Source organism: Drosophila suzukii, assembly GCF_043229965.1.
Source record: "Drosophila suzukii chromosome 2 unlocalized genomic scaffold, CBGP_Dsuzu_IsoJpt1.0 scf_2c, whole genome shotgun sequence".
Taxonomy (NCBI): Eukaryota; Metazoa; Arthropoda; class Insecta; order Diptera; family Drosophilidae; genus Drosophila; species Drosophila suzukii.
Window position 1 is genome coordinate 14,068,016 of NW_027255896.1, and position 27,702 is coordinate 14,095,717.

The following is a 27,702-nucleotide window of genomic DNA, read 5'->3' on the forward strand; positions in this document are numbered from 1 at the left end:
TGTACATAATAACACAGAATATCGATAAAGCAAATGGCCAAGATTTCGTGATTATGATACTTATCAGTTTGCGTAATAAACCTTTGCTTTTAATTGCATAATATGGCTTAAGCTAGCTTTCTTTTTATTATATTGTGGAACTAAAGTGAGTCAAACCAAATTTATACATACAACGATTTAAGTATACTAATTTATTTAAAAATCCAACAGGTCATAGAGAAGCTTTTCTTAAGAATGTAATTCTAAGTGACAAAACATCGACATTGTTATCCGGAACTACATTTATTAATTTTGTTACTATATCGGAGAAGTTCGAAATCCTTAAAAACAAATATTTGTTCTACAGATCGCGCAACATAATAAGATGTATACCACAATTTACATACATCCCGCTAGGCCCTTAATTATACATTCATTTTTGAAGGCTCAATTTGTGGTGCAATTTTTAAATTACATTTGATACATAATTGGTATTCATTTAAAAGATTGTTTAAAACAGGAAGTACGCTTTACAGAAGAATACTTAGAAATCAAGGTCAACATTTTGAAACAAATTCATTTTAAGCAGTTTTGTTTTTTTTTTATAAGTTTTAGTTTTTATAAAGTAATTAAATGAAGAACTCATTTAAATTTTGTTTTTACTTTTGCTTTAAAATTACTAATAAATATTTATAAAAAACATCGTATGAAAAATAAAATAGTTGCGGATTTCCATGGATATTGGTCTTGATGCAATTTCTAGAACCATGTTGCTTTAACTTTTCCTTCCTCATGCAGACAAAATTGTGAACAGACGCTTCTCGAACTTTCCAATTATTAAGAAGAATCTTCAGAAAACGTGTTAAAAATGTAATATACAAATACTTAAAAATATTATTTTTATTCTTCCGCCATCATGGTTGAAAAACACGGAAAAAAATGAACATTTGGCAAAGCGGATATCAAACTATAATAGAGTCTTATGTGTTTTACACTTAGTAAACACTGCAATAAGTGGAAACAAGACAAAATGATACTGAGTTTTTAAAATAATCTACCCATAATTGTGCTAAATTAGCTAAAAATTTGTGTTTTGTTTTTAGAACCAAAATCGGTTATCTTCCAAAATTAAAATTTTTCTTGACTTTTTTATATTGAAAAGCGTTCCTTTGCGACGTTGATTAATTAATTATACCGTTCAAAAGAAAAATGTTAATAATTTTAGTAATTTTTAACTAGAAATATTACTATTATTAGAGAGAATGTGTCTTATGTGTCTTGTGGTACTTTCTATGCCACATTTCAAGGAGTCGCTGAAAAGCTTGGCGTGAAAAGCTTTGGCACTGCCGCTCCTTTCCTTTTTAAGTTCTTTGCTACTACTGCAATTGATTTTCTTTTGCATTTAATCAACTGTTCTTGGATATTGTCTTAAGTAGCTCATCATCGTTTAGCTGGGCGAAAGCCGCAGGAGAGCACACATCGATGGTAGTCACTCGATTGCCACCGTCCGCCACTGAGGGAAAATTAATGAATTGACTTTTTGTTTGCATCGGCATGATAATGCAGACAAAGCTTTGGCCGGTCTGCGAATCTCGGGGATGCAACGTTACTGGGTTGAATTTATCGCTCCGCCCCCAGATGTATGCTTGCAGGCGCTGAAAAATTTCTGGGTAGTGCCTGCGCAGCATGACTCCGCGTCTGGACAAAATGTCCAGAATGTTGGAAAGGATCAACTCCCGGTTGCGGTTCAAGAAGCCCTGCCCGGTGTTGAAGGTTAGAATGACAATTTCAGTTCGTTCTGGCTTGGCCACCACTGCCAGCGGTTGCTGGAGCCCAAGCGCAAGCTCCTGTTCCAACTCGGTCAAAACTTTCTTGCAGAGCTTTAGTTTGGCACAACGACTCACCAGTTGTCGTTCCCAGCGCACCGGCGTCTGACCCATGCCCGGCGCCTCCGACACCACGCAAATGGCTACGTATATAAGCATCTTGGACTCTGGCTTGTACATTGTGATGAGCTTAAGTAGCTCTGAGTACATTTCCAGGCCCATCTCGGCTGGCATAAGGTCCGGCCAGCGCACGTACGAAGCCTCGCCCATACATTGGAACCCATTTCTGAAGAACCCCTCTGCCATCTCAACACTCCGAAATAGAACCCGCACGACGCCCCGTCCCTGCGACAGGCATCCTTTGCGTGCTAGCAGGCTGAGATGGCACTGCGAGTCCAGGTCGTCTTTGCAAGTAGCTAGCACCTGGCGACACAGGTTGGAGGCACGCGAGTGGAGGCACTCCTTGCGATGCCTTTCCCAATGGGTTCGTCGACACTCACGCGAACAGTATAAATGGGAACAATTATGGCATGACTTGTATAGCTTCTTGGCATCGCCTGGCGATGCCCACTGGTCGCACTTCGGGTTCCGACACCGAATTTGTTGTCCTGATTCTTCTCCTTCTCGGGGATCCTTGTTGAGTTTTCCGCCGCTTCCCAATATTTTGTCCGTATGCGTATTTTTTAATGTGGAGTCGCCCAGGGAGACCCTCCTGCTTTCCTTAAAGATATTCAACTGTCCACTTAATTCTGCTTCAACTGACGGTGAATTGGATTTAAAATTTGACTGTGGCTGTTGTGAATGGGCGTCACCTTCGCTGCGACGTCGGGGCCCCTGCTGCTCTACTGCAAGAAGCGTCTTTAGCTGCTGTCGACAAGTTGCGGTTGCTCCTGTGAGAAAGAAAGATAAAAATCTTTTAGCTAAAATATTTCAAAAAAAATTATTTTTCATTTAATTTTGCTATAAAAAAATGTACATATAAATTGTGTGCTTGTTAGTGAACTCGTGGAGTTGAGTCTCCCAACTTCTATTATTAGCACATCTGGAAATCTGTAACTAGGAGGGTTGTGATATTAATCACGTGATGTGTGTAAAAGCTAGAAGTAATGTCTGTTTAAAGGCAATCTTTTTTCCTATTGCGCTTTTTTAGTTACCTTTTGCTCATTATACTAATGATACAATTTTGCTGCTTTAAGGGGTTATATCCCTTTTTTTTTCAAAAAACGAAAAAAAAATTTTTTTTCTGAATCCTAAAGTATATCCCCTAGAGAACATTTTCCCAAAGTTTCATAGAGATCCGAATAATAGTTCGACGATGACTTGTTAGTTTGTCTGCTCGACTTCAATAGTTGCATATACTCAACGTAAAACTTTGAATGCGATTATCTCAAAGTCGTGTTTTTCCAAAAGTGCCTTTGCTGTGACCGCGATTGCACAAGAACTATTTGATCGATCTTCTTCATTTTTTTTTAAATTATTCGTAATGATTGTGCCGAGTTCGTGAACGATTCAGTTTTTATGCACCAATTTTTATTTTGCAGATCACAATTTTTTAATAAGTTTTTTAGAACTCGAAAAATGAACTTTTTGGAAAAATCGTTACTGTATGCTATATATTTTTTGGTTTTTTGATATCAGTTGACCTGCTGGACTTCCATCGTGGTCACCGCAAGCCGCTATAAAAAAAGGGTTCCGAGAGAATTGCCATAACTTCGTAAACTACTTATATTTTTTTAAGAACAAACGCTTGTTGTTTCGATAAAAACATGTACTATCAATAAATTGTAACTTCAGCGTCATAAAATAATTGCTACACACCTGAAAAAAATATAAAGTTCCCTCAATTTTTTCGCTCAAAAAGGTATATAACTCCTTAAAAGCTATTAGCAAAAGTCGATATCAAAACATTATGTTTTAAAAAATTGTCCATAAACTTAATTTGGCGTTTCAGGTATTCGTTGCGAGTGTACTGGTTTCAAAGGTATAGCAGCTTTGTAATTCGCTTGTGTTTCTTTCAGGACTGATACAGAAAATAACAAGGAGTAGCGCCTTAACAAACCTTTTTTATAAATTAACATTGATATTTCGACTGAGAATTGCTTTTATTAGACCAGTAGTAGTAGTTCTGCTACCCTAATTATATAGTTTTGGTCAGCAACTCTGACCCTATAAACTAACAACCAAAAACACCTCTTAACGAGGAAAAAGAAGTGACGATTGCACCTTCTACATAAAATAGTTCTGATATAAGCTTTTGTGCCGAAATTTACACAGAAAACTTCTTAGGTAATCCCCAATCTGCTGATATGTCGAGCATATCGGCTCAACCTCTACGAGTTGATTTCTATGCAAATTTGCCCCTTTTTTTTTTGGGAAAAATTCGAGGTTGGTTTTCTTGAGTTGGTTTAGCGTATATACTGGCATAATCTCTGTGGGACAGCATTTTTCAAATGCCCTTTTATGCCGGTTACTCGTAGAGTAAAAGGGTAAACTAGACTCGTCGAAAAGTATGTAACAGGCAGAAAGAAGCGTTTCCGACCCCATAAAGTATATATATTCTTGATCAGGATCACTAGCCGAGTCGATCTAGCTATGTCCGTCTGTCCGGATGAACGCTGAGACCTCGGAAACTATAGGCTAGGCTATTGAGATTTGGCGTGCAGATTCCTGAGCTTCTTACGCAGCGCAAGTTTGTTTCAGAAGAAATGTGGCTCCTAAAGTTTTGATGCTACAATAAAAATTGTAACTGAAATGTATTGTTCTGATCAATACCTTTCGATTGACCCAAATAAAGTTTTCCATGCCCACTTTAACGCCCACAAACCGCCCACAAACTTCAGAAAATCGAAGATATGAACGTTGATATCTTGGAAACTATCAAAGATAGAGAATTAGGATAGCCTTGTACACAGCGCAAGTTTGTTACGCGCATATACCACGCCCCCTCTAACGCCCACAAACCGCCAAAACCTGTGACCCGCGCAATTTTCATGCCAGATAAAAAATTTTAACTGAAATGTATTGGTCTCGGCAATACCTATCGATTAAGCCACGCCCACTGTAACACCCATAACGCTTAAATCTGTCTACCGCCGGTAGGTGGTAGGTGGTAGTCGAGGTACTCGACTATAGCGTTCTTCCTTGCTTAAATTTAAGTAGGACTCGGATTTGCCCCTAACATATCTAGATCATTTACAAATTTTTTCTAAGCAGTTTCGCATTTTAGCTATTTTGATTTGGCTACTTTCCCAAAAATATGCTTTGGCTAAATTTTGGCTTTTGATTTATTTAAACCGTGTCTTCCGTTCGCCAGATACAGTGTTGTGTCTTTAAGCATTATATTTTCAACAATTTTTGAAACCTTCCAACAAACAAAATTTTAGCTAAAATGTATGTGTCTCGTAAACACCTATCGATTGACTTAAAAAAAAGATTGCGAAGCCCACTCTAACGCCCATAACGCTTAAATCTGATTCACGCCCACATAACCATATATTCAGATCACTTGTATATCTCAATCTCCCTTTAGAACCTTTTACTGAGTTTTTAGTCGAGGCACTCGACTTTCATCATCATCCGATAATATTGTTTGCGAAATAAACCTTTGCTTTTAATTGCATAATATGGCTTAAGCTAGCTTTCTTTATGTTATTTTGTGGAATTCAAGTGAGTCAAACCAAATTTAACGAACAACGACTTAAGAACATTAATTTATTTAAAAATCCAACAGGTCATAGAGAAGCGTTTCTTAAGAATGTAATTTTAAGTGACAAAACATCGACATTGTTATCCGGAACTACATTTACTACTTCTGTTACTATATCGGAGTAGTTCTACAGATCGCGCAACATAATAAGATGTATACCACAATTTACATACATCCTGCTAGGTCCTTAATTATACATTCATTTTTTAAAGCTCAATTTGTGGTGCAATTTTTAAATTACAGTTGATACATAATTGGAATTCATTTAAAAGATTGTTTAAAACAGGAAGTACGCTATACAGAAGAATACTTAGAAATCAAGGTCAACATTTTGAAACAAATTAATTTTATTCATTTTGTTTTTTTTTTAAATTTTGTATATCATTTAAATTTTGTATATACTTTTGCTTTAAAACAACTATTAAATATTTATTAAAATAGTTTGAACCGAACTTATTATCACTGAAAACATTTCCAAATTTAAAAAATATATGTAAGTTCGTAAGAAAAATAACATAGTTACGGATTTCCATGGATATTGGTCTTAATGCAATTTCTAGAACCATGTTCCTTTAACTCCTTTCCTTCTTCATGCAGACAAAATTGTGAACAGACGCTTCTCAAACTTTCCAAATATTAAGAAAAATCTTCAGAAAACGTGTTAAAAATGTAATATACAAATACTTAAAAATATTATATTATTTATTTTTTATCAAGTTACAAAATATTCAGACAACTTCATTTGGAAACTAACCATATCAAACTATAATAGGGTCTAATGTGTTTTATACTTAGTAAACACTGCAATAAGTGGAAACAAGACAAAATGATACTGAGTTTTTTTTAATATTTTACCTATAATTGGGCTAAATTATTTTTGTTTATATATATTAAGTTACTTCCTTCCGTGAAGAGGTAAGAATTATGTGGCCGCCCCGTTGGAACGGGCTACCGCCACCGCCACTTGGGCTAAAATAGCTAAAAATTTGTTGTTTGTTTTTAGAACCAAAATCGGTTACCTTCCAAAATTTAGATTTTTGTGACATTTTTATATTCAAAAACGCCACTGTGCGACGTTGATTAACTGAATATACTGTTCAAAAGAAAAATGGTAATACTTTTAATAATTTTTAACTAGAAATATTAATATTATTAGAAAGAATGTGTTGTGGCGATCATGTTTTCTGCCATCTGGTGTCGCTGAAAACTCCTCAATATAGATTGGTATCAAAAAACCTCTCTGGGCACACTCTTCGAAGAACCACGCTAAAAAGCCCACTAAGAAAACTGATCTCAATTCTGAACAATCACTCAGTATAAAAAAGTAAAAATATATATATTAGCATCCAAGTTCTGTGTTTTACTTAAGAGCAGGACTTACCTTGGTTTGAAGACAAACCATAGTGTCTTACATTCTGGTACTTTCTATGCCACATTTCAAGGAGTCGCTGAAAGGCTTGGCGTGAAAAGCGTTGGCACTGCCGCTCCTTTCCTTTTGAAGTTATTTCCCACCAATGCAATTGATTTTTTCTGAACTGAAATGTATTGGTCTCGTCAATTCCTATCGGTTCGCATTTTAGCTATTTCGATTTGGTCCCCAACTAGCAAGAGTTTAAAAATATAAAGAGCCCTCATGTTCCACTTTCCACCATTCTACTTTCCCAAAATATGCTTTGGCTAAATTTTGGCTTTTGATTTATTTAAACCGTGTTTTCTTTTTTAAAATGTAATGCTAAATAAAAAAAACTTTTGACAAAGTAATGCAAATGAATAATAAATTCTTTAATTTTTGAAAATGTAGTACCAATTCATTACTTTGCAACAGGGAAGACCTCTATGGTACCTCGACTATCAGATACCCGTTATTCAGCTTAAAGGACCAAAGGGCGGTGGAGATATGCAAGAAACAAAGCGAGATTGTAATGCGCCACCTACCCGCGATCTCAATATATGGTTATGTGGGCGGTATACAGATTAGCCGCTATGGGCGTTAGAGTGTGTAGGTATTGACGAGACTAATGCAATTCAGTTAAGATTTTTTTTTAGCATGAAAATTGTGATCGCCACGGAATTGGGCGCTTTGTGGGCGTTAGAGAGGGTGTGGCACACTGATGAAACAAACTTGCGCTGCACAGGTAATTTTAGAATTTGCATGCCTAATCCCAGTACTGCAGCCTTTATATCACAGCGTCCATACGGACAGATGGACATGGCTAAATCGACTCGGCTAGTAATCCTGATCAAGAATATATATTTTTTATGAAGTCGGAAACTCTTTCTTCTACCTGTTACATACTTTCCGATAAATCTATTATACCGTTTTACTATACGAGTAACGAATATAAACAATAATAGTAATAGATATATTATTGCTATACTTTTCAAAAACATAATGATGATGGCATAGCATTACATTATTTTCAAAATAAATTACTTTTGGAAAAACTAATACTAATGAAAAAATATTTCATAACAATGGGAAAAAATATAATGCTCATGACAATTTCTTTTAAAAATTTTAATGGTAATGTAAAATTGTACACTTAAATAGAAACTTTTTTGAACGAAGTTTGGGGGCTAATTAAATCTGAAGCTTTTACCAATTTAATCAAATTCAGTTTAAATTAAATTGGTACTGCACATCAGGCACCTTGGCCATCTTAAAAATAGTTTTTTTTTATTCACTTCGAAAGCTTAAACTTGCGTAGTTTAATTGGTATCGCACATAAAAAACGTTAGAATTCGAGTCGTGATTTTTCGTGCCAATTTCAAATATTAATTATAAATGTTATATATAATAATTATTAACTCAGCATTAAGCGATTTCTAAGGCACCCCTGATTGTCGTTTTATATGGTTTTTGTAGACAAAAGGGGCTTAAATTAGAGGATATTGTCGTTAGAAAGGATGGCAGCAAAGTGAAATACCGTTCTAAGTTTTTGTATGAATTGTTCTGGGATTAGAAGGATTCGCCAACTAACGAACAATACTTATATTTTTCGATCTTTAGCGTCGTAGATAAATGTTTTCAAAGATGTATTTTGGAATTTTCATATAGGCGTTTTTTCATTCATGCAAGTCATAGTTAATTTTACAATGATATTAAATTAGGGGAATGTAATTTCTTGTTAATCTGCATGGAACGGAAAAGTTTAGCTGGCTAACCAAGCCGGGGATATAAATTTCACCTCGAGTAAGGTTATAAATAAAGTTCCTCGGTTGGCTAGAGAGGGTAAATTAATTAGGACTAATCTACTAGAATAAGAAGGTAAAGTCATAATACCAGTTTAGGCGCCTTAAAGCAAATAGCAAAAAGTTCTTCTATACAGATTCGATATAGTTATAACTGAGGGACGGCCATTTATAAATAAAGTAAAAAGTAGCGGCCCCAGGTGTGTCCCTTGTGGGACACCGGAGGTAACGAAAACTATAGAAGAAACATATACACATATTGAATATACACATATATTGAATATCTACTGTACCAAGAGTTCTTGAGGCAAACACACTGTAACACTTTGTTGTAGTGTTTACATAAACAATGGCCCGGTCAAAAACCTAAGTGGCCGAAACATGAGTCGGTCGGCGCGCTCACAGAAAGTGCAAGTGTCAGCATTCTGTTACACACGCCGGTCGCTTAACCAAACTCAAGTACGTACATGTACCATTGCGCTCCAGCTAAAGAGAGCATAATTAAATAGACATGATGTATATAAGATATACATAGCCGTCTCTCTGCCGTCCAACTGTAGGCAGCGCAGCTCGAGACTTAGGATTACTTAGAACCTAAGGAAAATTGTTAAATCAGAAACAACTTGACGTTGGAGGCGGAGAGAAGAAACGCAGTGAGTAGAGTGTGATGTGTGCCAAACTTAGTGGCGTGGTAAAAAGCCAGAAAGGCTGAACTACTGAAGCTGCTGAACAGCGGCAATGCAATAAGTTGGAACAACTCGGTAAAAATACATGCCGAAATTAAACACATAAAAAATTTGCTAACAGTACATAAAAATAAGACCACAGCCACACACACATCCACCTACCCTGTAATCCCAAATATTGCCAAAACTATAAAAACATTGCCTCCTCCAGAAAAAATTGTCATTCCAAAGCTGAAGAAGACGTGCCCGGATGACTGCGAGGGACCACTGTACTCCCCCCACTACGAGTACACCTGTGCAGCCAGCACTGGTGCCCCACCAAAGAAGTAACAACCTGTGCAGCCAGCACCGGTGCCCCACCATAGAAGTACAGCCTGTGCAGCCAGCACCGGTACCGTCGGGCGCACCAAGTCAGACCAAGGAAAAGTGAACCGACAGCGCTACCAAAAGCGCATTATTTTTTTCCTCTGCACTGCGGTGCAAAATTTTTTTAATTGCACTGCGATGCATATTTTTTCATTTATTATATAAAACAAATGTTTAAAATTGAGCGACATAAAAGTTGAAGAATTAGAGTATGGCCTGAAAACCATACACAAAAATAGGTAGAAAACCTGTAAAAATAGATGCAAAGTAATGCAATAAGTAAATTTTCTGCAGAAACAGATTGTTATAATTATAATTTAAAAGTAAATACCCCGAAAATAGCTATAGCAGAAGTTAAGCCAGTGTACTCCACTGCAAATGTTATTAATAAAGTCGAGTCGGATAACATTGACTTAGAATTAATTCATACATTGTTAATAATAATTGTTTTTATAATGTGCGCAAATTGTTTCTATTTACTTTATAAATTGCATAATAAATGTCTTAAGAAGAAATATATGAGCCAGGAAAATGATCTGGACAAAATTTAAAAAAAATGTATAGCACAAACAACATTAACAGAAAAATAATTCTGTAATCAAATTTTAAAATTAAAGAAAATTGAACAAAATAAAAATAAGTAAATAAAAATATATTAACTAAAAATGGCTACACTAAAGGCAATTAGAGACATATATGATAGGGACATTCATTTTAACGAAAGAATTCTGCAATTAGTTTCAACAACTTCAGTAAGCATTTATGAATTAGAAAAAGTATATATTGAAACATTTAATTTAGATACTTCTCCACTAATACATTGCACAAGCACCCAAAAGGGAATTGTATTATCCACCATTCTAGGTGTACAAGTTAGATCAGTAGTAGACAAACACCCAATACTAGGTAGAGCAATAGTAATGATGGTCCTTAAAAAATAATTCATCTCCATAATATAATGGAATGGAGTGATTTATATAACGAAATAAATAACATACAAATTGACTTTGATAAATCATATAAATCACTTACACAAAACAGGCCAATTCAAAAAAATACTATTACGGAACATGTAGAAATACTAGTAAAATGCTTTAATGAAGCACTTATACTAATACATGGCCAGAGGAAAAAATTAAATGAAGATAATTGGTCCCAAGTAAAAAATTTTTGATCAGACTACGATCTAATTTAATCTTAATTATATTAAAGCTCAATTTAAATATATATGTTCCGACCATACTTAACACTTCTCTAACAGTTGAAACTAGCGATGAGCCGGAATCAATAGAACAAACTGACATTGACCAAACAGAGTCAGAAGAGCTAGCAGAGACAACCCTTAAAATAGAAGAGCAAGATTTAAATAATCTTACTATTCCAACTGTTTTAATGGCAGATCTGGATATTTCTTCATATTTTTATGCTAGTTATAATAATAGAGAATAAATTTAGCGGAAATATAACAATCTAATATTGATTTTATTAATACAGCATCCAAGCTTATACCAGTTTTCGATGGTAAAGATGAAAACTTAACAATTTTTATTGATGCATTATAAATAATAGAACCAATAAAAGGCGAACACGAATAACTAGCAGTTTCTATAATAAAAACAAAGCTAAAGAGTGTCGCCAGAAATCTAGTCGGAAATGAAACAACAGTAACTGAAGTCATTTCCAGATTAAAAAGCAAAGTCAAAGGCAAAACTGTAGAAGTGCTGTTAGCCAAACTGATGAACGCAATAAATCTGCTAACCAGTACGCACTAGAGGTTGAGCAGATGACAAAGGCTTTAGAAAGTGGATATATAACAGACGGCTTACCCCTAGAGTTAGCCAGAAGTTACTCCACTCAGGATGGAGTCAAAGCAATGACTAAAAATTGTACAATCGATAAGGTAAAACTTATCATGCAAGCTGGTACCTTCAATACTATGAATGATGCCGTAAACAAATTTGTAAATAGTTGCACAGAAGCAACCGGACAGCCAAAACTTGACCTATGTTAATAAAATTATCCACAGCCCGGCGGAAACCGCAGACGTGGAAATTATAGAGGTAACTTTCGTAGTCGTAATAATAACTACAACAACAATGGTACCCAATACAATAATGGACGAGGCCAATACAGAGGAAACTCAAGAGGCCGTGGCAACTGGAGTCGAGGCCACAACAATAATAACCCAAGTAACATCAGAGTAACCAATAATGCATCGGGAAACTCACAAAACCCTTTAGATACTCAACAGTAGAAAATTCAAGGGTTCATACCGTTAATCTCAGTCACAACATATTTGTATCATTTAACCATGTGGCTACAGGAAAATAACTTTTGTTTTTAGTAGACACAGGTACAGACATTTTAATAGTTTTTTTTTTTTTTTAATGCTTTGCTATTTTTTTATTGAATCTTCTCCCTTTGGATACTAACAATATGTGTATCAAATCTTAAAATAATCCTTGCGGGACTCCAGCTTTGATAATGTAGTCGTCGGATGTTGTTGTATTGCACCTTACTGCGAAGGTGCTGTTGTATAGTTACGACTCAAGAAGCTTGTGAGTGTAATCAGGTAAGTGTGTTTTGATTTTGTGCATGAGGCCATCTAGCCATACTCGATCGAAGGCTTGAGATACATCGAGGATGTTATTCTGTCAACTTATTCGATTGTTCCATGATTTTGACGAAATCCAAATTGATGAGCAGGGATAACATTGTGTGCTCCTAGATATGGTGTTATGCGAGTTAGAAGGCATTTTTCGAACAGCTTAGACAGACACGATAATAAACTAATTGGTCTGTAGGATGACGGAATTGTGTGGTCTTTTCCGGGCTTCGGTATCATAATGATAATAGATTTTTTCCATTTTTTCGGATAGTAGCCGAGAGTTATAATCCCATTGAAGAGCTTACAAATAACCTCAATGGCAGAGTTTGGAAGTTCAATTAACATTTTTGGGGTTATTTGGTCACCGCCAGGGGCCTTTTTCGGTTTCAGTTCCCCAATGACTTTCGCGATCTTCTTTGGCTGAAACAATGGTGGTAGGGAAATAGATTCAGATTCGATTTGTGGTAGGAAAAATGAACCAGCGGCAGGGTTTGGCTGGAAGACGTTTCTTAGATGTAAAGCAAAAGTTTCTTATCGGAGTGACTGTTTCGATTGGAGAGCTCAGATTTGGGTGAGCCCTCCACAGAGGATGTTTTGTATTGGTTGGCGATAGTTTTTTAGTGTACTGCAGCTGTGCATTTTCTGTTTCTTGCTTTAGAGCTCGATTCAGTGAGCGAGTGGCTTCCTTAAGACGTTGTTTTGATGACGGCGATCTGTTGGTTTACCAGGCACGTCGCAGGCGCCTCTTTTCTAGGACTAACCGTTCAATTTGCAGATTAGTTTTGAAGTGGTTGGTTTGCACGTCCCTGCCTTGTGGTGTTGAGATAGTGGCTGCCTCCACAAATACTTCTTCAAGAGCATCGGTAGAGCAGTCGATGTCCGCTTCGATGCTGAAGTGAGGGGTTAATTTGATGTGTGAGCTTACATACTTTTTATATTTTAACCAGTTGGTTCTGTGCGACGTCAGCCTGAGGGGGTGATCTGTGGTTTTTGTGCTTTGAAGAAGAGTAATTAGCACTGGCGAATGGTCTGACGACAGCTCCGAAAGCGCTTTGGCGCTTATTATATTGCGGGGAATGTTCTTTGTCACCGCAAAGTCTATTAGGTCTGGAACTTTCCTGGGGTCTGTTGGCCAGTATGTGGGGCTGCCAGGGGAAACATAGTCTAATTTGTTGTTCGGTTTTATGATTGCATTGTATAATTGTCTTCCTTTGGGAGTCACAAGGCGTGATCCCCAGTGCGTGTGTTTGGCATTATAGTCCCCTGCAGCTATAAAGCGGTCTCCAAGCAAGTTGTAGAAGACCATGAGTTGTCCTTCAGAAATTGTAAAGCGAGACGGGCAGTAGACAGCGGCTATGGTGAGGTTTCCGTTGCCTGACTGCACTTTGATAGACGTGGCTTGTAAGTAATTAGTTGAAAACCTTTGGTGAAAGTGGTGCTTGATGCGTTCCCTGATTAGGATGCCGGTTCCGCCGTGGGCTTTACCATCTGGATGGTCTGTGCGGTAGAAAGTGTAGCCTCTTATTTGGAAGTTATATTTGTTTGTGAGGTGCGTCTCTACCAGTAGCATAATGTCGATATGATTTTCATTCAGGAACTGTGTTACTTCAAGGTTGTGCCGGGAAACGCCATTGGCGTTCTACATTGTTATTCGTAGATTTGCCATCTGATTATTGGGACTGCTTAGCTGCAAGTAGCTGTAACACCATGTTCTGGTCGTTTTCATGAATGACATGAGTTCCATCATACTTTGTTGCATGGTGACCATCATAGTTTCCAGAGTGCTTTGCGACTGTTCTTGGATCTGCTGAGCGTTTCCTAGATTAGACTGGAGTGGGTTTTCCGTCCCCGATCGAAGGGCATCGGCGTATCCTTCTGCGTATTTAGTTGACCAAATGAGGATCTTGCAGCCGTGCCGAAAAATACTTCCGGCGTCGTACGCGAGTAAGTGTACGCATTTTGGGTATTCTGATGACGCGTTGCTATCACTTTTCGCATGCGGTCCTTCATCTCCTTGTAGACCGGACAGCCCCTGTAGTTTGCCATGTGGTTACCTTGGCAGTTAACAATTTTTTTCTTTTTGGGGTCTTCTTTGTTGGCAGGGCAGTTAGCCGGATTGTGGAAGTCTCCACAAGCTACACAGACTGTTCGAAGTGAACAGTATGCCCTTGTGCGTCCATACTCCTGACAATTTGTGCATTGCACTGGGCCGTTCCTTTTATGTGGCTCTTCCACGTTAATTCTTCGGTGCAATAAGTATTGCAGGTTATAAATGGGGTGCACTTCATTTTTCTTGAAGACTCTGCTGTCTGGCTCCAGCTCGACCCTGAAGAGTGGTTGCGGCTCTTTTTTCCTGTTTATAATGTTTCTGACGTTCTTTGCAGAAAACCATTTTTCCTTGAGAGCATCGATAACTTCCTTGGCGGTTACGTCGGGCTCGATTCCTTTTATTACCACTTGCAGGCCCTTGCTGTTTTTTAGTTGGTACGTGTAGTAGCTTTTCCTAGCTTCCTCCAGGTATTCGGATACTGCTCGGAAATGTTCTTCAGATTTGGTCTTAGGCTTGGTTTCATGGATATCCCCTTTTGTGACCGGAACAACATGAAAGTTTCCGTCCCCGGTCAGCGCAACAATTTCGTTGACCAGGGCGTTCGAGATTTTCTCCCTAATGTAAATTGGTGGGGGCTTAGGTTTCGGTTGGGTCTCCTGAGCCCGTCCTAATTCATTTTCTGCTAGAAGCGCAAATCGATTGCTGTCGGATCTCCCGGGTAATATATCTTCTACTTGGACACGGTTTATTTTTGACTTGTTACCTACCGCGGTGTTCTGCGGGCTAAGCTTACGCTTGATATGGATGTACCGATCTAGTCCGGTCTGTACGGCCGGACCCGCTTGCTGAATTTTGTTTTGGTTTTTATTTGTTGTCGTGGTTTTTGTTGCCGTTGTATTTAGGTGTGGTAGTCGTTGGTTTTTTTGTCGTAGCTGTAGTTGTTGCTGACAAATTTAGTGCGGATGCAGAAGTTTTAAAGTTGCATGTTGTTGGTGCGCCAGGGGTCGAAACTGATGGTGGGGGGGTTTTGCATTGTTGACTCCGCGGCGTCGGAGTAGGGGTAGCCGTAGGTAAGCATGAGGATCGTGCTCTTTGGCTATCGACCGACAGTAGGGTCGTTTTTTGCACTTCGCTATTACGCGTTGAGACATACGAAAAGTAACCGTCTCTTCGGCTCGCGGAGCTGAGTCGCTCTTTATTCTGTTCGTAGCTCATTGAGCTTTTATTAGCGTGGCACTTATTTATTATTATATGATGAACAAATGTATGTGCTATGTAAAGTCATTACACCGATTTTGTGAGTTGAAACCTAAATTTCTTTGGGTTTTAGCGTCTTTTCGCTTATTTGAAATTAACCAGTTTAGATTTTGTGTTTTGTTTGCATTTAATTTATCAACTTTCTTGCACTTTTCGCGGAGCTCGCACAAGACACGTCCGCTCTCTTCAGCGGTCGCGATCACAGTCCCGATTTCAATATTTAAAGAAAATTCTGATGTCTTTTATGACATAAAATATAATTATATTATAGACGTATAAGGAATAAGTCAAGAGGTATCCGAACCCAAGGCAAATTCAAGTGTGATGGCATATTGGGAATCAATTTTATTAAAAAATACAACTGTCAATGGACTTTAAGCCATCTGAAGATTGACTTATAATTAGACCTAATAACTTAATATTTCCAAATTGACGTTCCATTAACATACAGCTCTGGCAAAAACTTAATACTTCTGCCAACAAGATCCCAAGTTATTAGAAAAATTCAACTAAATTCAAAGGAAGACAGGGTATTGATTCCAAATCAAGAACTTAAGAATGGTATTTACATAGCAAGTACCATAGCTACATCTAAAAACGCTTTCATAAGACAACTCTATACAACAAATAAAGATCAAGTAGTCAGTACAAATAATTTAGCTTATGAATCACTTTTTAACTACGAAGTAGTCAAAACTAATCTAGAAAATAGAGAAAAATCTATATTATCTCAACTTTTAAAAAACTTTCCTCCACAATTCAAATCAAAGCTTTCAAGTCTATGCTCACAATATAATGATATATTCGGATTGGAAACCGAACCAATAAGCACAAATAATTTTTATAAGCAAAAACTGATATTAAAGGATGATGAGCCAGTGTATATAAAAAATTACAGAAGCCCACACAAATTAATAAAAAATTACTGTCCGATAAATTTCCACTCCCAAGAATTGATGATATTTTGAATCAACTAGGACGAGCAAAATATTTTTCATGCCTTGACTTAATGTCAGGATTTCATCAAATTGAATTCGAAAAAAGTTCAAGGGACATAACGTCATTTTCAACGAGCAATGGCTCGTATCGCTTCACGCGATTACCTTTCGGATTAAAAATAGCGCATAGTTCATTTCAAAGAATGATGACTATTGCATTCTCTGGATTAGAACCTTCACAAGCATTCCTTTATATGGATGACTTAATAGTTATATGTTGATCCGAGAAACATATGCTTAAAGGCTTAACAGACGTTTTTGAGAAATGCAGGAAATACAATCTAAAGTTACATCCAGAAAAATGTTCATTTTTTATGCATGAAGTGACTTTTTTCGGTCATAAATGCACAGATAAAGGAATACTTCCAGACGACAAGAAATATGACGTCATTATGAATTACCCTGCGCCGCACGATGCGGACAGCGCTAGACGATTTGTAGCATTTTGCAATTATTATAGACGCTTCATAAAAAATTTTGCCGAATATTCACGGCACATAACAAGGTTATGTAAAAAGAATGTTCCTTTTGAATGGACAGATGAATGCCAGAACGCATTCCAATATTTTAAATCAAAACTAATGGAACCTACTTTGCTACAATATCCCGATTTCAGCAAAGAATTTTGTATAATTACACACGCCGGCCGCTCTACCAAACTCAAGTACATACATATACCCTCGCGCTCCAGCTAAAGAGAGCATATTATAGATATACCTCAGTAAAATTTATATATGTGCATCGAGATTTTGTTGTTTTTTTTTAACTTCTTCATGCTAAATTTGTATATTTATTTTTTTTATGTAGGTAGTAAATGTACAAAATGAATGAGCCTAAAAAATATTTAATAACAAATTGTTCCATATTTAGAAAATAACTTAAAACTATTGTTCATAGAAAATTGAAATTTGTGCAAAATTGAGTTGATAAGAAAAAATGTATTAAATACATTCTTACTATATCTTCAGTATTTTTTTTAGTATGATATAGTGTCTCCCTTTTGTTGCTCCACTAACGGCAACCGTCTAGGCATTAAATTAACCAAGTTCTGCAGGACAGGTTTATCAATGTTTGCCCATTCCTTAACAATTGCCTCCTTTAAGTCCTTTAAGGTCTCGAACTGCCTTCCACCTCCGAAAACTTTAGCTGATAGGATACCCCAAAGATCCTCAATCGGATTTAAGTCTGGACTTATAGCAGGCCACTGCATCAAGGGGATTTTTTTGGATTCCAGAAACATCTTCGTATACCGTGCAACATGTATAGGAGCGTTATCCTGTTGAAACACAAAATCCTCGCTATGGAACTCTTCAGAAATGGTATAAGCTCACTTTCCAAGAGATCCGTATATATTTCCGCATTCATGCGACCTGGTACAAAGCATATTGGCGATTTCCCAAAGAAACTGAAAGCCGCCCAAACCATAAGAGACCCACCCCCATGGTTGCGTCTGTGGCAAGTCAACCGGGGATGTCTGGGGTCTCGCCAATACTTTTGATTTCCATCTGGGCCGTCTAAATTGAATTTCTTCTCATCGCTAAAGACGACATTATGGAATTCATTGACCCAAAATTTATATTTTTCGTAAAAAGCAAGTCGGGCCATTTTATGGCGTCGTAATAGCTTAGGTTTTGGCACCTTAGCTTCGTATCGAAGATGTAAATCCTTTCGGCAAATTTGTTGCACTCTTTGCCTAGTTATTGGCAACTTCAGTTCTGCTTTAATTTGGGCGCAACTCATCATTTTTTCGGTTGCCAAAGCTCGAACGTGGAGTTTAGTCCGCTCATCAACCTTAGGAACTGCACCTTTTCGATTGTTCTGAGCATATTTTTGCGGAGACTTTAGAAAATTTGATATAGTATTGCGATGTCTGTTTATTGTTGTAGCAATAACACCCACTTTAACGCCGCAATCCGCCATTGTTTTGATTTTAATCTGCTCTTCGTTACTTAATTCGGTTCCACGTGGCATTTTAATTAAATTTAACCGTTTACTCAACTTAAAGCTTTTTAAAATATCGCGATAGAATTTTAAGTTTGGCGCTTATAATTAATCACACAAATTTAGTCAATTTGTTCCAAGACAATATTACCAGATCACACTCCAAACGTAAATGAATAACTTTGCACATTTATCAACTTTCTATGAAAGGGCATTCGCGTTCTTCTTTATTTTAAGGGTGCTTAAGATTGGGAGCTGATAAGAAATCAATGCTTGGCGAAACATTAGTATATATAAGAGAAAAATTGTGTATACTCAAAACAAAACTGTCGCTTTTAAAACGACGGTAATATAAAAAAAAGAATTGCACATATATCAATTTTACTGAGGTACATAGCCGTCGCTCTGCCGTCCAACTGTAGGCAGCGCAACTTCGAGACTTAGGCTTACTTAGAACCTGAGGAAAATTGTTAAATCAGCAACAACTTGACGTTGGAAGCGGCACTATTGCTGCTCCTGATTACAAATAAAGAATATTAAAAATACAAAAGATGCGTTTACACTACAACAGAGAATTTTTAGAAAGTGCTCTTTGTGTTGTGCAGTTCAGATAACTTAAGATCCATCTTAAAGAATCAAGAGGGAACCCCAATAAATCAAGTTCTCTTACCAGAAGAATGCTTTATTAAAGTCAGTGTAAGTGAAGTCTGTTTGAAGATGTTTTATTAGCCCCTTGATCACAAATGATGTAAGTTCCAATAGGTTAGTGGTTGTTGGTCTACGTTTCGAAAACCGGTGTTGACACGGAGATATAACTGACCCACAGAGGTGCTGCAAGTTGGGAGTCACAATATTTTTAAAGAGCTTTGGGATCGCTGGCAATTTAGAGCAGCGGTCGGCACACACATTCCATCACAAGTTTGCCTAGCATAAGTGTAAGGGTAAAAAATACGAAGTTGGAGCGCAGCGCGCTAAAGCGTGACGTTTCTCTGCCTTGCACTGATTTCTGTCGCCCTGCGACGCCGAACCTCTGCTAAAGCAGCCAAGAAGCGGGTCGAAGCTGAGAAAAAAAGAACCGTAAACCCTTGCTGAAGTCACACAAACATCTACGTTATATACGAGCGAGCTGCGGATGGGCAGAACAATTCCCTATGCTCACTTAATAAGGCACTGCCGACCGCTGAATTAGAGATACCTCTATAATTGCATGCTTCCACTTTGCTACCCTTCTTGTGGAGAGAAATTATAAACGATTCATGCCACATATTGGGAAATTGCGAAGAATCATGTGATTCATGTACAGCAGACCATGAAAAGGTGGGAGTCCATGCTTAAGGTTATTGCAGCAGCTTGACATTTTACAGTTGCGTTTGACCTGTAAGGGGAATATTGCAAGTGAGACGGTCAGAGGGATGATTGACCGACAAGAAACCATATTTTATGAGATGTGAGTGACTGTTGAAATGTGTTCCGTTTATTAGTTGAATTCATCATCAGTAGTAACATAGTTGCGTTAAATTCGAAGTGATAGATCCAGAAAAAGATAGCTGGGCCCCAACACTCTGAGCAGGAAGATGGGCAGGTACAAATTGAACTGATGGTTGTTTTTTTGTTGTTCCTGATTTGCGACGGGCAATTGCTTTTAAAAAAGTTGGATATTTGCGGTAGCCTACACTGTGGTTGGAACCGCAATTAACGCACTTAAGTTGATCCTGAGACCTAGCGGGGCAAACAGGGTTCGAGATTCATGATCACCACCACATTGTGAGGAGTTGAATAACTCCCCACAAATCTCAGCAGCAGCAGCAACAGATGGCCGGCCGCTTACCAGATACGCGGCGAATACGTGTACTAACGGCACTGCGGATAATTCAGTTCAAGAGAGTTTGGAGAATTTAGTACGAGAGAGCTTGGAGGATTCGGCTGAAGAGAGTTTGGAGAGTACGAGGAAAGAGAGATTGAAGAGAAAGAGCGAAGGGTTAACGGTAGGTCGACGCGCATAGCAAGCTAGTGTGGGGCCGTGTGCAGAGGGCGAAAGGTCGAACGGTAAAACCGGGGACTTTGGACCCTAAAGTGGTGCCGTGTCCAGTGGGCCCAGCGCTGGAAGCAGCATCAGTCGATCACGAGGAATCAAACCGTCAAGATCAGTCAAGATACCAAAGTGAACAGTCTGTCAACTAAATAAACTACAAGGAAGCTACAACAAATCGAGTCGTCGGAAAAGCAGCACCGTGGGAGCTTACAGGGAGCAAGATCGCTACGTCGAAACATTCGGGATTGGGATACCAGGAATCTCCGTATTGAGACGCAGGTAGCTCAGGTCCAGAGGGCATCACACGGCTAGGTCAAGGCGGGCTGTTTATCCCTATCAACTAAGACCTGGCGCTGCCCCTGGAAAATCCCAAGTATAACAAGCCAGAAGGGAGACCGGTCGATCGGTACAGCCTCTCCAGGAGTTGTCCAGGAGAGCCCTACGGTTTCGACTCGTGAACTCCCGGATCGGCGTGTCCGAGTCCCGAGTATAATAAGCCAGAAGGGAGAGCGGTCGATCGGTACGGTCTCGAGTGGAGTTGTCCAGGAGAGCTTTACGGCCTCGACTCGTGAAGTCCCGGATCGGCGTACGCCCGAAACCCCGAGTACCAGAAGCCACGTTACGTCCAGCCGCGCAGCCAGCACAGCCAAGAGCAGTGCGCAAGACATTGTCAGCAGCAAGCCAGCTAGCACATCACGACAGACACGCAAGACAGATCGAGCCACGCGGAAACGTCTAGGAGAAAAAGCAGAAGGGTGAGGCTAGGGTGGAACGTTCGTTTACACTAGGCGTAGAAGCGAAGTGAAGCGCTAGGCACCCTCCTTGCGTAACTTGGACTGTCAGCGCGAACTGAGTAGTACCCCAGTGCGACCATCCGGGACAGAGCAAGGGACAGGCGGTCGTGTGTTGAAAGGAGTGATCCTGGAGAGCGCAGCATCTGTTCACCTTAGTCTGAGAACGGTGACGCTTCCCTAAGCCCGCACGGCTGACCCCCCTCGCGAGTCGAAGTCGTCACAAGCAGTCACCGAGTCAACGAGTCAGGGAGCTACAGGACTGGAGCATCGAGACAACGAGGCGAGAGGTCGTCCAGATAACCAGGACCGTCGGTGATACCGAGGGCCACAAGTGGCGATATCAAGTCCATCCAAGCTACCAAATCCCTTGTAATAATATACCCGCAATAAACCCACTACGAACCCGTGAATTCTGTGCTTTCTCACTGAGCTACTAGGCAGTCACGTTTTTATAAATTTGGTGGGACGAACACACAATTTACTGAGCTAGCGAGCAGACCACAAAAATCAGTTCGTTACAACATTTAGGGCATTTGGAAGACAAGAAACAGTGTGTTTTTTGGTGCAATATCTTGGCAATTATAACACCTAACAATATCATCCCATCGTTCAGGAGGGACTAAAGTAATTGATGTAGTAGGTTTTAAAATTATTTGGCGACGACTCCAGCTCAAAAAAGAAAATATTGGGTCTGAAACCATTGTTCTTATTAGGGGGGTTGTAAACATTGCGGACAACATGAACAGCGACGACTATTTCAGCCTTGATATCTTCAGGATCCGGAGATGAATGAATGTTATGGTACGATTACTAGTCACAGGGGGCTGGCGGGAGCTAGAGGGCTCCTGTGAAGGAGAATCGGTGTCCATACGATCATTAGGTAGTGGATTGCGATAAGATGGCAAAGCCGTTTTAATGACCTAAATATTTTTGACTAGTAGAGTCTGAAACCTCAGATGCAAATCTGAATTAACCTTGCGATGATGACTATGAAGCATCCTCACCACAGTCAATATCAAGCTCGCTTCTCTTTCTAATGCGCTTGACAGGCCCGCAACACAACTGGTCAGCCACTTTTTGACTGATGAAGTCTGGACTTATAGCAGTTTTTCCTTCTTTAAAATTATCAAATCCATGTGGAGAAGCAAAATCTTTCTCATAATCAACCAAAGTAACCGCCGAAGCATCCAAAACGTCTTTAAAATTGTCTAGCGATGATGAAGATGTATAAGCAATAGATTGTTAATTGCCTTTAGAATCTAATTTCTGTGACCTAGCATCCTTGGACCTGTCGGAGGTCACCCATCACGATCTCTACAAGACCTGGAAATCTCTTTGCTAGTGACATTTTAATTCTCAAAAATAAATAAATTAAAAGACGAAGAACCATTTCAGTTATCAAAATTCCTATTAGCACATTATAGAGGGTCCTCAATAGCTTAATCAGGGACCAATATAAAGAGGACCAGCAGGGCGACCGGCCAGCCAATGCAGGCAAGGCTGGCCAACACGACGTGTTAATGAAGTCGAACAAGAAAGAACAAAAGCTTACAAATAGTTTGATATTTTGTATGGAAAAATGAAACAGATTTTATTTATGGCGTCACTTACCTGACTTTGTTTTGCTTTTCCTAGGCTTATTTTCTTCTTTCTAGAAGAACGACTAACAAAAACAACGAACTATGTCTCTGCGGAAGCTGATTAAAGGCAAAGAATAGCATATTACAAATCAAAGAAAAGAGAGATAAATCTACGAATAACTGCTTATCTTTCTTGTCCGACCGTTTTTGTCGGCAGTCTTCGACGCTGCGGCGGCTTCTCTGCTGACGTCGACAGCGGCAGTGTTTTGCCTGCTAACATGTCACCCAAAGCTGACTCCAGAACTGAATGGAACTTACATAAATCAAGTTTTTGAAATCGGTGTAAGAGGCATCGCACATTTAAATCAAATCAGTCTTTTCATTTTATGTCGCTATCTAAGTCAGAGAGACCTAAATGGTTTTTAGCTTATTTCGATGTGCACTTTTCTCACGTGAAATCCAATTTGTGGTTAAATTTCATAACACAACATATTTTAGTACCCGTTACTGATAGAGTAAAAGGGTATAGTGTATTCGGGGAAAGTAAGTAACAGGCAGAAAGAAGCGTCTCCGACCCCATAAAGTATGTTCTTGATCACCATCATTCTGTCCGACTGTCCATCTGTTCGTGTGTAAGCTATGATCTTGGAAGAGGTTGAGGGATGAGATTTCAGATTTAGATTGCTTATTTTCTTTGCATCGCATGTTTGTTCCGAGAACATGCCACACCCACTCTGACGCTTAGTAACCCCCAAAAACTTTGGCTCCTACTGTTTTAGTGCTAGAATTTTAATAAACGAGCACTGCGTATGTAGGTAACGAATCTATATCTGAAATCCAAGCTTTGATAGTTTCCGAGATATCAGAGTTCATTTGGATGATCTCTTAAAGCTTATGGGCTTTAGATTGGGCCAAGCCACGGTTTTTTAAGGCCAATCCATAGGTTTTTACGAGACCAATACATTTTAGCTAACATTTTTTCCTAGCTTTAGGACTGTAGAAACGTAGTCTTGGGCGGTTCGTTAGAGTGGGTGTGGCATATTCGCGTAACTTGCGCTGCGTACGAAGCTAATGAATTTAAATCTGAAATCCTAACTCTTAAGCGTGATAGTTTCGGAGATATTAGGGTTCTATAATGGCGCCCAACGTGTAGCTCAATGGTAAAAAAATTTAGTTTTAATTAAACTATGAGACTCAGCAACGATAGTCCAACATCTCTTTTATTTCATTTTCATTTTTATCAAACCTAGAATTGAATATGGTCATTTTAGAATACAGATTAGAGAAAATTTCGATTGATCTTCTGACCATTATCGTAGTCAGTTCATGGTTTGCCTAAACGTGTATTGAGACAAATTTATATTGACATTTGGAATTTATAACATTACGCCCCAGAGCCCAGGTTTGACCCTGGTCATATTAGATGTCTGGTGCACGAACGATGGCCACTTCATGTTTTCAGATAACCTGGAATTTCAGCAATCATTTCAGAATTTTACCATACCAGCATTCTGATAGTAACTGAAGAGTTCATCCTACAAAAGCATTTTACGGATGGCGGAGGTGCATAGGTTTGCGAACCTTAACAACAACACTATACAATAGCATATATCTTTCTCAAATTTTAAAGACACATTTCTTGTCTCTTTTATAGGACATTCTTTTTGCGTACCTATGGGTGTGCTTAACATCCTCCAAAAAGGACAGATGCCCAAGGCTGAATTTATAATACATCTTGACTTAAAGGACGCCTACTGGCAGGTCCCCTTAGATGAGGCATCAAGGTATAAAACGGCATTCACTGTTCTCGGAAGAACCCTGTACCAATTTAAATTGATAGACACGCTAGTTCCACCACAGCTGCGAAACGAAGTGTTTGTTTACTTGGACGATTTACTTTTAGTTTCGGCTACCTTCAAACGCCATTTAGAAATCCTCAAGGAAGTAGCTTGCCAGATATTTGGGTTATTTTATGATAGATTTCGGCTATCACCGCTTTTCCTTTCCCAAGTCGTTGCGAAAAGCCTTAGAAGTGCCAATTCTCCGAAGCCGCTCTACATGCACTGCGATGCCAGTAAGACCGGGGTTGGAGGAGTGCTAGTAAAGCTTTCACCTTTAGGAGATGAGTGTTCAATAGCATTTGTTTCCAAAAAACTCAACCAGGCCCAGCAAAACTACTCAGTTACCGAGCGGGAATGCTTAGCAGCCATTGTATGTTTATAATGTTTCAGGGGATATGTAGAGGCCAGAATTTCACTATAATAACGGACCACGGTAGCTATTTTTTTTTTGTATTTTGTATTAGTTGTTTTTAATTGCAAGCATATACACATCCCACCATCCGTGTGTTTGGTATCCCACGGAATCCTCCCGTTTTATTGCATTTTAAATATTGTGACCCCTCGTTATCTTCTGAGAATGAGCTGAAGAAAATGAACGTGCGTACCCACGAACCCGAATCTCATCCACTACCTTCGAGTCCTTACTCATGACTGCTTGTGCGCGAAGGTGTGAAATTTTAATTCTATGAGTCCCAATGGAAAGGGCTTGAAAAATGCTTTTCAATGATACCAATTTTTTTTTTGTAAGGGGTATACTAATTACGGTAATTTGATGAGAGCAATACATTTTAGTTAAAATTTTTATTCTAGCATTAAAACTGTAGGAGCCACAGTTTTGGGCGGTTTGTGGGCGTAAGAGTGAGCGTGGCACAATCGATACCTATCGATTGACCCAAAAAAAAAAGTTTACCACGCCCACCTTAATTATGAACGCGGATATCTCAGAAACTATTGAAGATAGAGAAATGGGATCTTAGATTTAAATTCCGTAGCCTTGTACGCAGCGCAAGTTTGCTACGCGAATATGCCACGCCCACTCTAACGCCCACAAACCGCCCAAACCTGTGGCGCCCACAATTTACATGCTAGTTAAAAAATTGTAACTGAAATTTATTAGTCTTGTCAATATGTATCGATTGATCCAAAAAAAAAGTTTGCCACGCCCACACGAACGCCCACAAACCGCCCAAACCTGGGACGCCTACAATTTTCACTATAACGCCCATAACGCTTAAATCTGTCTACCGCCCACATAACCATATATTGAGATCAGCGGTGGGTGGCGCATTTCTGTCTCGCTTTGCTGCTTGCATATCTCCATTTCCCTTTGGTCGTTAGCTGAGTAACGGGTATCTGATAGTCGAGGTACTCGACTATAGCGTTCTTCCTTGTTAAAATTGAGATCTTATAACTGTTTTTTTATTTATTGGAGAATTTTTCTTTGCTTTGCAAATACTTTTTAGCTCTGCGTTGTGAACCAACAGACGATGTAATGTCGTATCGCAACCAAAATTTCCGTACATTAGGGCAGAAATAACAATAATAAAAGGAAGATCTAGATTTCTGACAGGCGAAGTTGTGTATCTTTAATGTATGCACAACTCGCAATGATACTTCACCATTTCGATGTTTTTAAAAATAAACTTACTTTTCTATAAAAAATGTATCTTATATAGCATCTGAGAGATAATTCTTACGTTATATACACTAACTTTATTTTAACGCTATTGAAAGATTTATATAAATATAAAAAGAGATAGACAGACTGATATGAATTTCTGACTTTATTCTCGAGTATTACATAATTTGAAAAAGTATTTTGATACATGTAATGAAGACATAGTGTTATCTAATTTACTTCACATGAATTGATAGAAATTGTAAGGACCTTTTTCATAGGCTGGGATAAAACTCAGTCCGGCCAGGGTCCTCTACAGTTAAATTTATAGAAAAGTATTGGGACGAAACTGGACGGGGAGTTGCCGCGGGGATTTGTGGGAAAAGGAGGCCAGAGTATCCGCGTTGCACCGAGTAAGCAGCTCTAGCGCAACACGGCACCCGAAAGGTATAGTGGAGGGCGGGTCTGCTCCCGGCGAAAATACTAAGGAAACGAGCGGCGTAGCCGATCCCTGAGAAAATACCAACAAAACGGGACGGCGTGGCCGTTCCCCCTGGATGTGCGACTCACAAGCTACTGGGGTAGGGGGTAGGGATCCGAGGGGAGGATGGCCGGAGGCGACCCTTCCCTGTGCTCCCTGTGGTCGATCGAGTGGTCATTTGCATTGAGTAAGCTTCTCTGGCGCAACACGATTACCGACCGGCACAGATCACTGCACGTGGCTCGCGACTACATAAACCGTATTTGGGGCGGGGTTCCCAGGAGAGGGTGGCCAGAGGCGATCCTTTCCTATGCTCCTTGTGGGCGATCGGGTGGTCGTTTGCACTGAGTAAGCTTCTCCGGCGCAACACGATTCCCGACCGACACAAATCACTGCACGTGGGTTCCCGAAAAATGCACAAATTCACACGGACACATACTTCTTCATTCTCTCTTGTCTTTATTACTCGCTAGTTTCACAAGTTATTTTCCTAGTCCCCTACTCGCACTCAGTCTGATCTCTATTGTCTGTCCCACTTACTCCTTGGATCCGGCGTGCCGACGCTCGTGTCGCTGTACCACTCCGGGTTGAAGTCCGCTCCTAGGTCTGGTCGCCTTTGCTGCCATTCGGGAATGAGAACGAGCTTCCGCCCTTGCGGCCGCATGTGAGCTCGGTTTGCCGGGTGTTTCCGTTTCCCAACACAGTTTCTTATCGATCCCCAGTCTATCGCTATCGGCATAAATAAAT

The 27,702-nt window shown here is 39.2% G+C and overlaps 1 protein-coding gene across 1 annotated transcript; it reads right to left on the minus strand.

The window, feature by feature from the left end:
* Positions 1 to 160: 160 nt before the first annotated feature.
* LOC139354009 (apical junction component 1 homolog) lies at positions 161 to 27,702 on the minus strand. Its single transcript, XM_070998221.1, has 3 exons — positions 27,496 to 27,702; positions 2,618 to 2,695; positions 161 to 2,563 (listed from the first exon to the last, which is right to left on the minus strand). Exons 1-3 carry the CDS (start codon positions 27,692 to 27,694, stop codon positions 1,386 to 1,388), a joined length of 1,455 nt encoding a protein of 484 aa, XP_070854322.1. The 5' UTR covers positions 27,695 to 27,702; the 3' UTR covers positions 161 to 1,385.